General features: G+C 39.8%; 1 protein-coding gene across 8 annotated transcripts in view; it reads left to right on the top strand.

The window, feature by feature from the left end:
• The first annotated feature begins 2,361 nt into the window (after positions 1-2,361).
• The window catches only part of CGNL1 (cingulin like 1), a 54,807-nt gene continuing 40,237 nt past the window's right edge, over positions 2,362-16,931 (top strand). For 5 of the 8 annotated variants that reach the window (XM_040706841.2, XM_015278900.4, XM_040706839.2 and 2 more), the window contains exons 1-2: positions 2,362-2,426; positions 14,966-16,564. In XM_040706841.2, the coding sequence (XP_040562775.1) occupies positions 14,984-16,564 (1,581 nt within the window). In that variant the 5' untranslated portion in view covers positions 2,362-2,426; positions 14,966-14,983. Of the gene's footprint in view, positions 2,427-2,754; positions 3,178-14,965; positions 16,565-16,931 lie in introns of those variants that run through there. The other 3 variants (XM_040706840.2, XM_040706838.2, XM_046899259.1) reach the window with 2 other exon arrangements.

Genomic DNA, 16,931 nt, shown 5'->3' with positions numbered 1-16,931 from the left:
ACTAATTGGAGACTATATAATACTGATGTTTAGTAACCATAGATGGATTTTTTAAATTATTTTTTTAGCAATAATTGAATATTTTGTGCTTTTTTTCCTGGTTTGCTTCTAAGCACAATAGAAATGCATCACTGTATAACTGTTGATGAGCACATGCTTTAATTAACCTCTAACAATAACCTGAAAATTACACAGCCCTTGACTGAAGAATTTTGTTGCTTATTAAGTTTGATTCCTTCAAACGTTGCAAAACTACAGTAAGAAGCTGAACAAACTATCAGCTTATTTCTTCATACTTTTATTGTAATATAACACAGACTTATGTACAAGTATCTGACTGACAACTCTGTCACGAAGTTTGTGTAACTCTGAGAAAAGCAGTTTAATTACTTTTGTTTCTTTCCCACTCCTTGTTTCTTGGTTTTACAGCTGGGGGGTGATGAGATAAACCTTGTGTTTGTTTAGAAAACCTCAGTGAAAGGAGCTAAGCAAAATATATAAAGCCTTTACTTAAATAGTTTTATGATTAGATGTGGGCTCTGGTTATGTGAAAAAAAATGTGTATGAAAAACAAGATTTGAATGCTGGAAATATATTTAAAAAAATCAAGATGGCAACAGAAGTTCTGGCTGTTGTAGTTCGTAACTATTTTCTGTCAGGTCAGCTTAATGCAGTAGAAGCAGAAGAATCTAAAATAGTTGAACTATGGCTTTCCTATCAACAAACGTTTCGAGAGATCATGAATTTAGTACATTACGTACAACTGCATTTTTCCACAACATAAGTCTATATAGTCCCTGATGACCCTAATATGTCAGGTCCTCTTAGCAATGGAAAACTTTGTTAGATGTCTGCAGACACCTTTCCTAGCTGGCTCTTTAGAAAACTATTTAGAATTTGTCCAATTGACACAGTTTATAATTATTTCTATTATAATTCTATAATTATTTATATGGTATAGTGTACTATCACAAACTATTTTTCTTGCAGGTACCAATACAGACAGAATAGTAGAGTATGCGTGTTTCTATAAATTCTCAGAACACAGTTTTCTATCCTGTTGCAGGTTTGTGTGAACTTTAACATCTTACTTTCCAACACAAGCCCTAAAACTGGTCAGGGTGCCCCAGAAATAGCATTATTGATGTTGTAGGGGCAGCAGTTCCTTTTCCTGTTGAACAACTTTTTATACATCCTAATTAAGACAGTGGCATTCTCTACAGCATGCAGTTCTCTATAGCTTATGCTGTAGGTGTTTGCTAACTAAGTTTTTTTTGCAGACACGTCAGAAGTAGCAGAGCAGCTCTGGCAGAAATATGAGGAGCAGTGACCTCAGGTACAGCTGGATCTGAAAGAGGATGTGTGCTTATCCACATGCCTCCAGCAGAACAGCTCTGCAAGTGTCTTTCATTGTTTATATACAGAATTCTTCCTTCTCTGTTCACTGCCCTGCATGTTTCTCTCCATGCCCTGCACACAAACCTACCTTCCCCTTCCCCCTCCTCCCCATACAGTTGCTATAAGCATTTCTTTTCTTACCATACAATTGGTATTGTAAAAAACAAATTCCTGTCAGTGGAAAAAAAATAAATGAGGCCCAGTTCTTGTGAGATGCTTATAGGGACTTGCTGTAGTGCTTGCTGTTGTTGTTTGTTTGTCTTTTTTTAATCGACATACTCGCAAACCTTGGCTCCTTAGCACGTGGCCTTTCTTCACACACGGCTGAAGGGAGCCTTGTTGCATGGTGGCAGTGCTTCAGGTCTCGCTACACAAGGAGGCTATCCTGGGAATCTGCAAAGTGTTGTATTTCCAGTCTAACTGAAGACACTGCGAGCACCATTCAGAATGCTAAAGACAGCCGAGGTGTGCCCAGAGGCACCAGTGGCTTCGTTCTCTGGGGACGGCCGTGCTGCCCTGTTGGCTCGGCGGCGTTCCGCTCACCTCCACACGTTCAGACCCGCGCTGCCCGCCCCATCCCGCGCTGCCTCAGCAGTTCCCGCCGCCCCCGCGCCTCGCTCGTGAGGCAAAACAACGCTCGGCTGACAGGCGGCCTCGAGCTGACGGTACCTGGGCTCGGGGTTGGGCTGCTGCTCTTGAGGACCGTTCCAGCCGCCCCCTTTCGTCCCGGCACCGTTTGCCTCAGGCTGAACAAAGTAGGAGTGGAGTACAGGCGTGCGAACACCTCGTCAACCCCCCGCGCGCCGCGCTCCCCTCAGGCAATGGGCGGGAAAGCGCCGCGCGCGCACGAGGCAGCCCCTCGCTCACCTGAGGGAGCGCCCCCGCGGGCTCCTCCCCGGCACGGCACGGCGGCCCCGGCACCCCCTCCCCCGCAGGAGGGGCGGGCAGTCCGCGCTCGGCTCCGGCGGCAAGCGGGACTGGCCGGGGGCGGCGGCGACAGCGGTTCCGAGTTGTTGGAGAGGGCAACGGTGAGGAAAGCGGTGGCGACGGGGGCGTTGGGAACCGAGGGGAGACGGCACGGCTTTGCCCGAATCTCCTCGCGGGGACGGGCGGCGGGCGGAGGGCGGCGTGACCTGAGCGGAGCGCGGTGGGCACCGGGGAGCGGTGCCGCCATGCTGCGGAAGGGGCTCCCCGCGGATCGCTGGCGTCCCCCCTCTTCCATCCGTTAAGCACAGCGCTTTCTGATGGCCAGGGGCGCCGTGAGGGAGGCACGGCGCGGCTTTCCACACGGCCATGCCGCGCAGCGGGCGGCGAAGCGCCGGGCCTTCCCCAGAGCGCCCCTCGGGGCAGCGCTTCGGGCGCGGCGAGCGGAGAGGGGCGCGCTGCCAGCGGGCCGCGGGGACGGCAGCTGCGGGGAAAACCGCCTCCAGCGAGCCCTGAACTTTTCTGCTCTGAAGGGGAGGGGTCTCTTCTGGCCCGGGCGGCGGCTACAGTGCCTCTGCTGGCGGTGCTGCCGCGGCCCCCGGGCTCAGGTGAGCGGGCGCTGCGCGGAGGGCCGCGGAAAGCGGGCAGGTCGCCGTGCCCGCGCGCATTCCTCCGGGATTCCCGGAATTCCTGAGCCGGGGGCACTCCGACGCGTTCGTCTCCCTCTTACTCCACAAATTGGCGTCTTTTTACGAAAGGGTGTGTCCGCGTTGTGTGTGTTCGCATCCGTGGGAAAGGCTCGGAGTGGCACTTCGGCCATTTGCGCTGCCCGATTAACTTTGCATCTGATACAAGGTTTGTATCCGTGCCGTCTGGTGACAACTTTCCTGGGAGATCAGTGCTGCCATGCAGCTTTTGTGGTGAATTTGGATTAGCATCTGCCGTTGACAAAAGAATAGTTGTACGGCTTTTATCTTTTGCCTGTAAGTTTGCTTTAGTGTCGAATTTCTTTGTGCTTTTTTTTTTTTTTCCCTCTTTTAAAGCAAAATAGTTTTTGAAGTTCAGTGCAGTAGAGTTGGAATAATTACCAAGGTAAAAATAGTGGAAACCTATCCTCGACGATGGTTTTATTTATCTAAACGTTTATTTGCATACATTCATAAGATGAATCCTGTAGGTGAATCAGAAACCCCGTAGGATACGGTGATTTGTGGTATCATTACAGATGATATCCATATGAATTCGGGTGTCTGATGTTTATTCTGACAACAAACTGTCACGAGACTCCCAGTTAAGGTTCTCTAGAGAGCAAGTTTTAACACACCTTTAAAACTTCTATAAGAAATGTAATTAAAATGGCAAAACCAAAACACTGATTCGTTTTTCAAGGTGGTTTGTGAGAACTTGTTTTGCTAACAATTATATTTTCTAGACATGTCATTATGTGATGGGATTTTTTTCCTCACCCAGAATAAATTCCCATATACGCACGCGGTACACTAAGCCAGGTTTGGTTCCCGCAGAATAATGGAAGAGGTGTATGATGCAGCTAATAAGGTTTTGTTGTTGCTTTAAACATGAAATCAGAGTGCAAGTTAGAACTCAGGTCTTCTGTTTTGGAAAAAGATAACTGCAAACCTTTATATAGAGTACTGAGGTGTACCTTTAGGGGTGTGATAAGCAGTGCGTTATACCGAGGAGATAAAGAAATGTGTCATGTTATTAGTGGGAATTATAATACTTTTATTGCATATTATTTCTTTGGGACACAGTCAGCTATACTTGCACGTATACTCTTTGAAAGATGTGCTTTTATCTGTGTGTCAGTTTACAAACTTTAAGTGGAAAACTCAACGTAGCATTAAAAAGCTGTTTTTGTAATTTTTGCTTTAAGTTAATATGTGATGTTAAGATGGATTATCTTTCACGTAATGAATGATAATTATTAGTAGAGGAAGATGTTTTTTATAGGTTAACACTGTGAGTTCTTTTAAATACCCAGTTAATTAAATATGTATCTATTTCAAATATAGAGGTGTTTTTCAAATGTATTAATAGACAAAAAGAGGTCCTAGTTGGTTGATGCATACCTTGAATTGCAGATGAAATTGTTTCTAAACCGACTAGAAAGGATTATTTTTGCAAATGTCCATAATGTTATGATAGTCACAGAGGGAGGGGGACATTCATTGCTAATCTGTTTGCTTACAGAATTTGTGGTAATATCCCAAAGAGATCATCTTAGGCTGCCTGAATTGCCTCCAAGCAAACCAACTTATTTCAGTTTCTGTTAATTGCAGTATTGGGTTCTCACTATTGCTAATGAAATGCTTGAGAATACACTTTGGTTTCCTCTGGTGAGGTGTATACAGGAGATATGGAATTTAATTCATGGTGAAAATGATCTGTGGTGCAGTGACGGAATGCATGTGAGGAATTCTACCACAGTAAAAAGATGACAAGGCAGAAACAAAGAGTTTGTGACAATGCTCTGTTTCTTCTTCTGCGTTGTGTAATAGGAAGTTGATCTTTCTGGGAGTATTGGTGAAACTGGTTTGACTGGAGTCTACAATGTAATCCGAAATGTGTAGATGAAGTGACGTGACCTCGAACTTGAATTTTTAAAGTGCTGTGAAGCAGCATGAGTTGAAGGTTTTTGCAAAGCCTCGTTGCGCGTAGTGCAGTAAGTCTGGACTGCACTGGGCAGATTCCTATGTAAAAATACCAACCTTAAGGATTTGGAGGTCAAATAGTTCTGCAGATGTGAGAAGTTACCCCAAAGTAGTCCAGCATTGTTTTGTTGTCAGCCTGGTGTTTTACTATTTCTGCTTTTTGTGAAGACATACTCATAGTGGTATTATTATCTCACCTTTTTGCTGTGTTGAAAACACAAAAATGTGTCTGTTTATATCAAGCGCCTGAGCCCAATTGTACAAAATGGCGTTCGGCCTTCTGTAGCGTCTACCTGTCTTAATGGAGGGGAAATGGCAGATATCTGGACAAGATCACTGATGCTAGCAGGCTTCCAAAAAAAGACCACAAACATTAAAATGGGCCATTTATCCCACCTCTGTACCATCTCTGTGTAACTCTGAGCAGTAGCAGCAGTGATTGAGCAACACACTGCCTATATATTCAGACTTAAGAAGTTTGTACTTGTTTCTTTTCTTTCTGTCTGCCCTACTTCTTCCTTTTTAGTATTATTAGGGAGTTATCTTCTACCTGATTAGTTCAGTGATATGATTCAGAACTAGCCTTTCCAAAGAACTGCTTTACAGTGTGAGCATGAACAACTAAGTGTCTGGAATAGGCAGGATGCAATGAAGATAATAGAAATTCTCCAGTTTTGTTCCTACCAACCGAATACTGGATAAGATGGTTCTGTCTTGAGGCAACCTCAGTTTAAGTTTGGCAGTTCATAGGTGTTTTTTTAAGTCTTGAATGCTGTGTTGGTAGTATGTGCTTGAAATAAGTTACTACTTTTGATGTTTCAGACCTTCCTTAACAAAAGGATGGAGAATTCCTCCTGAGGAAGAATGTTTAATTGCCAATCTATTGCATGAGGGAAGGTGCTGTTTGTGTTCGTGGAGTATTGTTTCAGGCATGTTCATTTGGAAACTTGAACACATTTCAGAGATCTGACTCTGATTCTGGGAGTGAGTTAAATCTAAATAGTAGTATGTTTCAGCATGTGTGAGTGTAACAATTTAATGCTTAAACCTGAGAAATTAACATGTTAGGAATGTGTGTATTGAAGATCTAGTGAAGTGGTAGTCATGGAGTCACCACTGTTTGGGATTAGAGCTCAGGGTATTGCTGTGACCTTGTACCATCTCTGCCAACAGAGCTGGCAGCCTTCATGAAGGAGTTCATCCAAGTGTAGCCTGAAAACCTTCTGGTGTATGAGAAATAGAATGAATGATGAAATCCATAGCTGAACATTTTAAATACCTAGTGTAATTTTTCTGTGTATGCCTTTAACTTTTTTTGTTTGGTTGGTTGGTTTTGTTATTGTTGTATTTTTGCTAACGTGAACTCTATTTTCTAAGTTGAATTGATCCATCTCCTGTATTTCCAAGACCTGTTAACTAGATTGACGGTAATAATGAATATTCTCTAGTAATTTTGTCATATTCTGCTTAGTTTTGTTAAAATTGAAGAACAGTGAGAAATAGATATGAAGAGGTGTTTTGGAAAGCACTTTCTTAAACAAACAAAAACCAACCGATCAGAAAAACACCACCAAAAAGCTCCAGCAAGATTGGTAAGACTGGAGGATGCCTAAGGTATGTCTAAAACTGCCCCTGTTTGTGAGGGTCCCCGTGCTCTGTCATGCAGGCATGCTAGGAGCCATTTCCATTCAAATGGCCGAATGACTCTCAGCCGTCTGAGCATGATAAGAGTTTTACTCCAGGAATTTGCGGAACTTAATAACTCTTTAGTACTTACACCATTTTAATGTAGCTAATGTGTAAATGTACTGTGAACAGGAGACTTGTTGGCTAGGCTGCCTTTGCATGCACATTCGTGTGTACGTGTGCATACATAAATTCTCTCAGTAATTCCGAACAGTTGAAGTTTAATAGAGGAGGAAAATGTATTTTCTGCGCGTGATACCACTCAAAAGTGGGTAAAGATTTGTGATCTATTTTAACATAAAACATAAGGTAGAAGAGGGTAAAATTTTTCTCTAGATGTGGGGAAATGTTTTCAGTGATGTGAATCAAGTTCAGAATATTCTGTTAGACCTTCAGAAGCTGTTACTGGGCGGGGGTACGCCTTCACGTAGTCATTTGCAGACCATTAGCTGTTACATCAACACAACAAATGTCTAGTATTTGCTCCCCTAATTGGTTCAGCAGCAGCCTTTATTTACAAGAACAGTTGGTGTGTAGTGTTACGTACAGTTCCTCAAACGCTTGAAGCCTCATAATGAAGCTCTGTCACTTCCTCACAGCAATTACTCTGTTCCCGTGTGAGGGTGAGAAGAGTGGTGACCTGTGGGAACTGGTTCAGCTGAAGTGTACAAGCAGGGCCAACACTGTGCAGCTCTGTCTGCTTAGGTTTTCTAAGTCCTTCAAGTGATGCACCTCCTGGTGTGGTCCAGCACGCTATGAAGCCGCTTTCCTCCGTGGAGTTATCTAGTCTCTACCCTCTGCTCAAATATATATTCCTCTCAGACTGAACCATGATATCATCATGTTGTCTCGTGGCTGGGCTCAGAGCCCACAGTTCAGACTGTGTATTTGAAGTTCCAAAATCTATGGTAGAGTTCGCTGAAAGAGACTAGTGTTTGAAGAATACAATCTAATTAAAACTAAGTGCGACAGTAGAAAAATGGGAGCTGTAACCAACTTGAATATGCATGACGCCTCGGCCTTATGTTGTCTATGTAAATCTGACTCCTAGAGTCTCCTTTATGTGTAGTTTTTGTATTTAAATGTTTGCAGGTATCTCTTTAGAGATAAACCTTTTTGTGTGTTTCTTCATATAGTTTAGTTATACATCTTGGTCTCTGCATGCAGTTGTAGTAGTGTAGCTCCTCAAATTTAGGAATCAGCTACACACATGTAATGAAGGTCATGCAGGTTGTGGGTCAGTGGCATTGCTGTAACTGTAGTTTATATAGTCAAGGCTGTTTTGTGTGGAAATAGTGAGAAGAACGTCCAGTGATACGTAATGTCTAAAGCTAAAAAATAGTTTTGGAGTAGGGGAATATATTTTTAATTAACTTAATTAACTAGCAAAACTAATGAAGGTTGCTCTAATTCTGGTTGTACTTTTCTTTTTTTTGACATGAGCTTTCTAAAAGACACTGTAATTTTAACAAACTTGATCTTTTTGTCTGGGTAGAAATATCAACAGGATACACCCTCTCCTATTTAAACGGTAATGGTATCATTGGGATGTAATAAGATAATTTCCTTTGGAACAAAATACAAAGTTTCTAAGACTGACAATTGGAGGAAAAAGTAGTGAAACAACATAGAACCTCTTGTGGAGTGAGAATAATCACATCAGATGTTTGGATACAAACCAGCTATTGTATTTGAAATCTCAGACTGTTTTTAGAATCTGTAAGTATCTTTGTGTTACTGAGTTGTTGTTTGTCAGTTCTTCAATAGATGTGAAACCATAGAATTTGATCAACTAGAATAAACTATGTACGATAGAAATAATCTTTATTACCTTTCTTTAACCTTCTCTTTTTTTAATTTGTCATTAAAAAAATGTTGAGTGTGGTCGTATCATGTATATAATTCTGAGATAAGTATTTACACAGTTTGGGGTTTTTTTGCTTTCTTTTTAGTTTATAAAAGTTAATTGTACTGCAGTGGTGTCGGGTACTTGATGTATGAACTGATAGCTCCAATAGGTTGGATTCAGTACTACTGGGGGGGGGGAGGAAGAGCCTGTGTGTATGTTAGCTTCTGTGGGAGACAGACTAGTATAGTCTAGATATAAGTACATTTATGCCAGTATCTGTGCTTATGTAAAGCTTGTATCAACTATTAAAAAACACGTGTAGTGTTCCACCTTCCAGAAGTGATTTTACTGAATACTGGGGTGTGTGTGACTGGGATAAGCTGATACAGAAGACATGAATTGATTTCTTGCAACTGTTTTATGTATAGGTTGTCTTCTGTGTTTGTATTTTTAATGTGTTGCAGTTTCTGATCAACTGCCTTTTGCTTAGGATTTGGGAGAGTCTGGAAAATCATTATTTCATAAAGAAAAAGAACGTGAATTAATGATATGGCATTTATATTGCAGTGGTAATACAGTTCACAGTAATGTGAGAAGTGTTGAGGTTTTTGGATATCATTGTAAAAAATGAAGACTTACATTTCCACTGAAAAAGCTAGGTTATTAGGTCATCGATTTTTCTTCTGGGGATAAATCCTGTGAAATTATGACTTAATTGAATTCATACATAGTAGATTAAGAAAATGGGATATGCATTATTTCCTTTTCTTCAAGTAAACTTCGACAATTTATGAGACCTGAGGATCTGCCAAAATGTCTTCTTGTTGACTCACAGCCATTGAAGCAGATTTTCCTTTTGAAATAAATAAATAACTAGACAGACAAAACCTGTTAGTTGTCACAGCTCCAGCATTTAGCTAATCTGTTGTGCAGTTTCATGGGGCTAACAGTATGTTTTAAGCTTGAGAAATTTAGACTTCCTCTCACACAACATTTTTCAGCCAGAGGGAGTATAAGACAAGGAAGGGAGCAGTATTGTTAGGCCCAGCTTTTACCCTCACTGCTGTGAATAGTTCTTTCTATTCAGTCTTTCTCAAAGACAACTCTTTTCCTGTCCCTGAAGTGGTGGCTGTTAACATTATATTGTACTGGTTGAGTGCCTGAATAAAGTTGTTTAATATTTGGACAGAGCTGAAACTGAAATTGTCATCTCTAAAAGCAGTAAGTAAATTTAAGACTCAACCACTGCTTTTCAGGAGAAATGTATGAAATATTAGTAATCCATGCTAGCCTAACCATGGCTGCTTGCTTTTGCTAAGAGCTGTGGAAAAAAGTGTTACTTTGAATTTTTCCTCATGTAGGAAATTCTGACAGCATCTGTAGGCTGCTGTCTGAAGTCTGAAGAGAGAATGATACTTTTCATGGAATAGAAGTGAAAGTAATTTATTCAGATATTTTGAAATACTCCCTCACTAAAATGTGTTGCTGAACAATTCCTACTATTTGACTTGTTTGTGGTTCAGAGACTACTATATTTAATCACAGCATGATTTAAAAACCCCATACCCATGTTCCATACCTGCATGGATCCAGGTTTTGAGGGTGAAATGAACGGCAGTATTTTTTTTTTCCCTCTAAGGTCAGAAAAGATGCTAAGTTTTCCAGAGATTGTCAATTTGCATCATAACTTTGTTTCACAGTTCCTTTTAACAGTTCCACACTTTTAGAGCTTCTGGATTTCACTTTTCTACCTTCCACTCTCCTGTAAAGCAGATCAAGTGAGCTCAGCTACCCCAGGCTTCTCTTCTATATTGGCTAAAGGGAACAGACTGCAGCCCAGGCCTGTTTTCCTCTTGCAGAAAGCCTCAGACTGTAGGTAGCATTGACAGTGACTTAGTTTTCCCTAATGCTTTCAGGGCTTATTTATGACATTGTGTTCCACTGAGTGTAAAAACATTACAGTTTTGGTCTTTCCATGAATTATCCTATCTACTTCCTTTTCTGTATCCTCACAGTGTGTAAGTTTTCCTTCCTTTTCTCTCCCAAAGTTATTTCCTGTTCCTTTTTTCATAGCACTGTCGTTTGTTAATGACCTGACAGCCATTTCATCTGCTATTGATGGTGCTTTCTGAACAGTCAGCTGTAGAGCAAACTCAATGTTATGTAAAGTGGGAGGATGGTTCCTTCCAGTCGTTTTTCTGTGTGTGTGTGTAAAAATCTGGTCTAAGCATCCATTAACTGTTAAAAGAGAGGTATGGGTAGAGCTACTTAAGTTTAAATTTTTCAAAAGTCATTCAACAGCTTTTTCATTAGTCCAAGAGCAAGAATTAGTTAAAAGACAAATAACTTGAGGACAAGAACATTTATCTTAATTCACTCTTCCAGAAAGAAGATAGTGGTATTCCGTAGTCCTCCTTTAATGAAAAATATTCAGCTAATTCAGTTTTAGGAGTCTCAGGCTTATGATATTGGATATGAGAGATTTCCTGTATTTCTGTCCTCAAGAGAGCCAGGAGAGAGTCCTAAAGAGCTGGGAAAAGTGGAAGAGTTGGATCCCTTGTATTTTTACACATTCCTTCAGTAGATATATGGAAGAGGAGAATATACATATTGACACATAAGGGATCTATGGCTTTCTGAGAAGGCCAGGGAACGTATCTGCTGGTGGGACCTAGTAATAGTGTGCACCCACGTGGCAGTCAGCATCTCTATATTGTCTCCCAGGAGCTCTGACTATCCTGTGGAGCCAGTTGGCTTGCATGCTAGAAGCAGAAAGTGTGAGGTGCTTTGTTACAGATTTGCTAGAGGCATACTTACTAATGAGGGTGTAGGATACAAGAAAACAAGCTTCGTGTATATGCAGAGCGTGGCATTTAGCAGGACTGGGAAGCCTCATTTTTGGACAAATCTGTCTTGAAGATTTGGCTAAATAAGAACTGAACTGGATGAGTGGATGCAATTCCATGCCATAATGTTAGGAAGGCTGCATAGCTGCTGAAGCAAACAGCCGTCTCTGGCACAGGAGGATCTTTCTCAAAGGCTCTCTTTTCTATTCATTTTGGCAGGGAGAGCTGTAGGGGTTCCAAATTACATGGGTTGTATTTTGTAAGGTTGGTCTCACGTAACTCATCGTAGCTAGCATTAAAATAGGTGGCGCTAGCTGTGAAAGGACGTGTTTTGGAGGCATTTAAAAAAAAAAAAGTTTTTGACCTGTTAAACCTCGTGTTCCACTCCTTGTGTTACTTAGCAAGGTATCATATCACCACTGTAGAACAAACTGCTACAGAATAAGAAGTAATTGACTTTTCAGCCATTAGAATCTCTCCTGTGTCATATTTTCTGTTCTTGGCAAAAATAAATTGTTAAGAAAAATGCGACCATTTCTTGCTATAATTACCAATGACTGTCATGCCAACTTGGGGCCACTACTTAAAATGAGTCTTTAAACAGCTCTCAGTGCCATTGAGGTTTTTTTGTGGTTGATTTTTGTTGGTTCCCCCTTCCCTCCCCAGAAATGTTTATAAATATTTTGGTCCCCTGAAAATGTAGTTAAAACATAAATTGAGTTGGGAATTTTGTGATCACCTTAAGCTGCTCCAAGGCCACGTTGCTGCCAGAAGAGGTGATCCCATCATTCCATAGTGCCTTACTTGCTGATCTGATAGAAAACTTTTCTCTTTTTTTTCCAGTTCAGTAAAGCTGATCTGGGTCGCTATGTAACTGCATGCTTGTTGGCTTTGTCATGAGGAGAACGAGAGGATTGTACAGCTGAGATAACAGAGTGCCAGAACTGCTGCTCTTGGGGGTTGTGCGTTGTGGTCTGTGTTGTTTTAAACCAGTGGGTAGAGTGCAGTGTTGAAGTGAAGTAAAACGTTTGCCCAACCAATGTATTCTGAACAATTTTCCAGGGGCTGTTTCATTGAAAACGACCCTTTTGCTTAAATTTCAGATTAATTTTCTGGGAAATATAATGAATCATCTCCCATTGTATGTGTAAACCTTGTATGGAGTAATCACTGTGTCTGAAACACTGCTTCCTGCATCTTTAATTCTATGTTCTACTGAACTTGCTTCAGCTAATGTCTTTACTGAGCTTGTTGATCAGTGAATCCAGCAGTTTAGGTTAATGTTGTAACTGTAGATAACTGATTTTTTTTTTCTTTGAATGTTTGCAAGTTTTCAGGTAAACTGTGTTACTCAGTAAAATTTGACATGTTATGAACAGCAGATAAAGTTACCATTCAGAAGATAGAAATATACTTTTATTGTTCTAAATTGTAGCTGAATTTTTCATATCTGAAAGATGGTGGTAATTACATGTTCTTGACTATTCTCTGTCATTTTAGTTAAGTATTTTCAAAATAAAATAATTTGTTGAAGTAGCTGTTTATTATGTCCTAGTTAATTTTTACATGCTGTTGTGATATTTTCTTCACAAACTGGAGATAAGAACTGATCTTGTAAAATAACAATATGGCAGTGTTCTACTGAATTAAGTATTTATGCATAATTGTTATTTCTGTTTTGTTTTTTAGTATTTCCCTTATATTATCTTACAATTATCTTGTGTAGTCTCAAATGATTTTGAAAAAGAATACATAAAACTGCTAACAGGACTATATTACTTCATTTTAAAGTGCTGCTGTGCCAGAAAACCTGAACTTAGAATTTATGTCTCACTATTAAAAAAACAAAAACAAAAACACCCCACCAATAACAAAAATCCACCCCACCAAAGACCAGTTTCTTGTTTTTTAAATAACTACAAGAAGACAAGAAGCAGCTACACCAATAGGAAGAATGTCGTCTAAAGTCCTGTTAAAATATCTAACCTCTCTTCATAAGCTTAAGAGTAAACAGACTGTTCTGTCATAACATTTGATAGCTTTGGCAGACTTAAAGAGGATTAAAACAAGACAGTTGTAGCTGTCAGTGCCCCCAGCTGTCATTTACTACCTCTATCTGATGTCAGAATTTCAGTAATTTGTAGTATGAAAACTTCTGTGACTGAGTTGTACACTCATGAATATTCCAATTTTTGTGATGATGAAGTCCATTGGTAGAGTGGGGCAGGTATATGGAAAAGGCCCTGCTTGAGTCTTTTGCTGTAAGCCTACCAAAGCCTGAGATGCTGTCAGGGTTTTAAACATGACAGGGTTTTAAAAATGACTGTAACCAGCAAGGCTTTTCTTAATGTTGATCACTGACAATCAACAAAACAGGAACTTTTAAGAAAAGCCTTCAGATATTTGAATGATAGAGCCAACTGTGTTTTCATATGTATGTTTTTCACCGTTAAGAAAAGATATTTTATTAAAAAAAAAGGCTTTAAAACTTTGATTTCTGTAAAGTTTTTTTTTTTCTCTTTACTGTTATAACACACACAAAGAAGGTGTGTTTATTTCTTTATAGCTTTTAGAGACACATATGCTACTTTCTTCAGATGAAGCAAGCCTACTCTTGAGGAAGAGCTGGAATTGTTTTTTAGGGAGAAGAAGAGGTTTTTGAAGGGAGAAAAAAGAATGGGTTGGAAACTAGAATAATACTACTAATGTTCAATCAAGCTTTTAAATTTGCTCTTAGGGAAAAAAGAATACAATTCTGCTGTTTATTTGTGTATCTGGGGGGAATGGTTCACACTACATGATTGAAATGATTACAGAGTTTTTTCCTCTTTTCAGTTTTTCCTTAATTATTCATCATCATTTAGTGATCTTGCATTTGTCAAGGTTCACTGATTGCTCAACTCTCCAGCTTAGTTCAAAAGTTTATTTTCAGACATCTTTAGAAGCAAATCATATTTTTTCTGCAAAATGAATAGAATAAAAATCACCACAGAGTGACGAAACTAGACAAAGCAGTGACATTTCCACTTCTGAAAACAAATGTTGAAAGCAAAGTACATGTAAGCACAACTCAAAGGCATGAATATATTGACCTCTCTGGCAGTGCTGTAGTTATGTGATAGTCACAACCTAAAAATGCCTGGCTGTGTTTTGCTCTCCTGGACTTATGTTTAAATGTTTGTATGGCTGATACTAACTGTTGGCTATAAAATTATCAGTGCTTTGCAAAGGCTATAGTCTCAGTGAATATAGTGGAGATGCTCAAAATAAGAATTGCTTTGACTCAAAAAGTTGCACTAGGGTTGATTATATGTGATATCCCCTGATTCAAAAGCAAACAGCACCAACTCTGTGTAGGCAGTCTTAACTGTTATTTCATAACAGTTGCATTTGTAAAATAACATTACATTTGACCCAGAACTGGGCACTCATGTGTTTGTTTCACAGTGTATGTGGTTTGGGCTTTGTACAGCTTGTATACTGATTTCATTGCGTGTTAGTCTTCAGAGTCACACTGAATGGCTAATTAAAGTAATTTATGAAATAATCTAATTTTTTTTTTAACGTTCAACTTTTTTTCTTTTATTCAGCTGTAATCTTCTGATATCATGGAGCCATATTTTGCTGGTTTTACGCAGCAGGACTATGAAGTTACTCTTGAACTTGCAAGTGAGGAGATTCAAAAAAATAGAAATGGACAAAATTCTAAGACAGGATCTTACGGTGTCAGTATTAGAGTCCAAGGAATCGATGGACATCCTTACATAGTACTAAACAATACAGAAGGATGTTTGTCAGAAAATCCTCCTCCTTCTGGAAAAGAACATCAGGTAATTTCTCAGACTATAAGCCAGTCAATTACGGACTCCAATACTGCTTTTAAATTAGAGGACAAAAACAGTGAGCGCAAAGATTTTCCTGGAACACAGCACATGCAGCCCTGTACATTTAAAAGCCTAAAGATAACCAATCCAGATGAAAATGAAAGTGGAATATCAGATTTTAAAGATGGAGCATTGAAATCCCCCAACTTACTAAACTTTCAAAGACATCCTGAGCTTTTACAGCCTTATGATCCTGAGAAAAATAACTTGAACTTGGAGAATTGCCAGTCTTCTGTGTGTAGTAAATCTACATCTCTTGCAAATGAAGATAAATCTGAAGGAAAGCCTTGGATTTCTTCTTCTAAAGTTATATCCTTACAGAAAACAAATACGTATTTTGCAGAGTCAACCAAAGCAAATTCAAAAAAAATATATTTGAACAGGACAGTAGACACAGAAGAACAAAACAAGCAGGTGCTGGATTGTCCTGGTAGCATAATCAGCCCCAGTGAGGTGGGTGTTTCAGAATCATTTTCATCTACAGGAAGATCCCCATGTCTTAGTCCTGCTGCTTATCCAGAAGCAAGGAAGCCTAGGCCAGATGTACTTCCCTTTCGCAGACAAGACTCATCTGGGCCAGTGTTGGACTCACGAAGATCATCATCTTCATCAGCTACTCCCACTTCTGCAAATTCATTATACAGGTTTTTACTTGATGATCAAGAGTATGCAATCTATGCAGATAATGTTAATAGACATGAAAACAGAAGATACATCCCATTTTTGCCTGGGACTGGTCGTGATATTGACACCGGTTCACTTCCAGGAGTAGATCAGCTAATTGAGAAGTTTGATAAGAAAGTTGACTTTCATAAAAGAGGTAGGCCAGGAAAAAGGAATAGAATTCATCCAGATGATCGTAAAAGGTCAAGAAGTGTTGACAGTGCCTTGTCATTAGAGCTTGATATGACTTCAGATTATTTGGGTGAAGTGAGTAAAAGCTTAGGTAAGTCAACTGAGCACTTGCGAAAACCATCTGAAGTTTGCTTCCAGAAGCAGTTTTCCAGAGATCAGAAAGCACCTTCCAAAGAGATGAAAATTTCTGCTCGAAGTATTGGAAGGCTGCAGATGCCTGGTAAAGACTCTCAGAACAGTCATTTCAGTTCTTTGCAGCATCTTAAACAAAATGGAGATAATACTGAGAGTTTCATGATTAGGTCGTCTACACTTCCAGGACAGAAAAAGAGAGAGGAAGCCAAAACAGTAACTTCTACTCTGCTGTTGCCAAACAGAAACACAATTCCACCTGATTCAGGAGCCAAAAAGATTTCTCTAAAAACATTTTCATCCGTCCCCAGTATACAGGTAATTTTGAATTTACTCTGTATGTTTTTCCCTGGAGCATACTACAGTTTTTATACTATTAGATGCATGTTTTTCTGTTATTCATTAGAACAAACTCAAATGATGTAATACTTCCACATAAGATAGCAGAATTCTTCATAAATATTTTAAATACAAAACTTAGTCCCATAGTTGAGGGTATAGAAAGCACATTTTGAAAACAGTTGTATTCTTGTCTGGCTGAGAGAAGATAGTAGAGACGAGAAGGATTACTGTAAATGATGTTCTGATGATTCATAAGCATAAATGTAATTGTGGCCCTGCCTGGCAGAGGGGTTGGAGATTCATGATCCTTGAAGTCCCTTCCAACCCAGGCCATTCTGTGATT

Source organism: Gallus gallus, chromosome 10, assembly GCF_016699485.2.
Source record: "Gallus gallus isolate bGalGal1 chromosome 10, bGalGal1.mat.broiler.GRCg7b, whole genome shotgun sequence".
Classification (NCBI taxonomy): Eukaryota; Metazoa; Chordata; class Aves; order Galliformes; family Phasianidae; genus Gallus; species Gallus gallus.
Note: the sequence above shows the minus strand (reverse complement) of the source record. Positions and strands in the feature narration are given on the sequence as shown.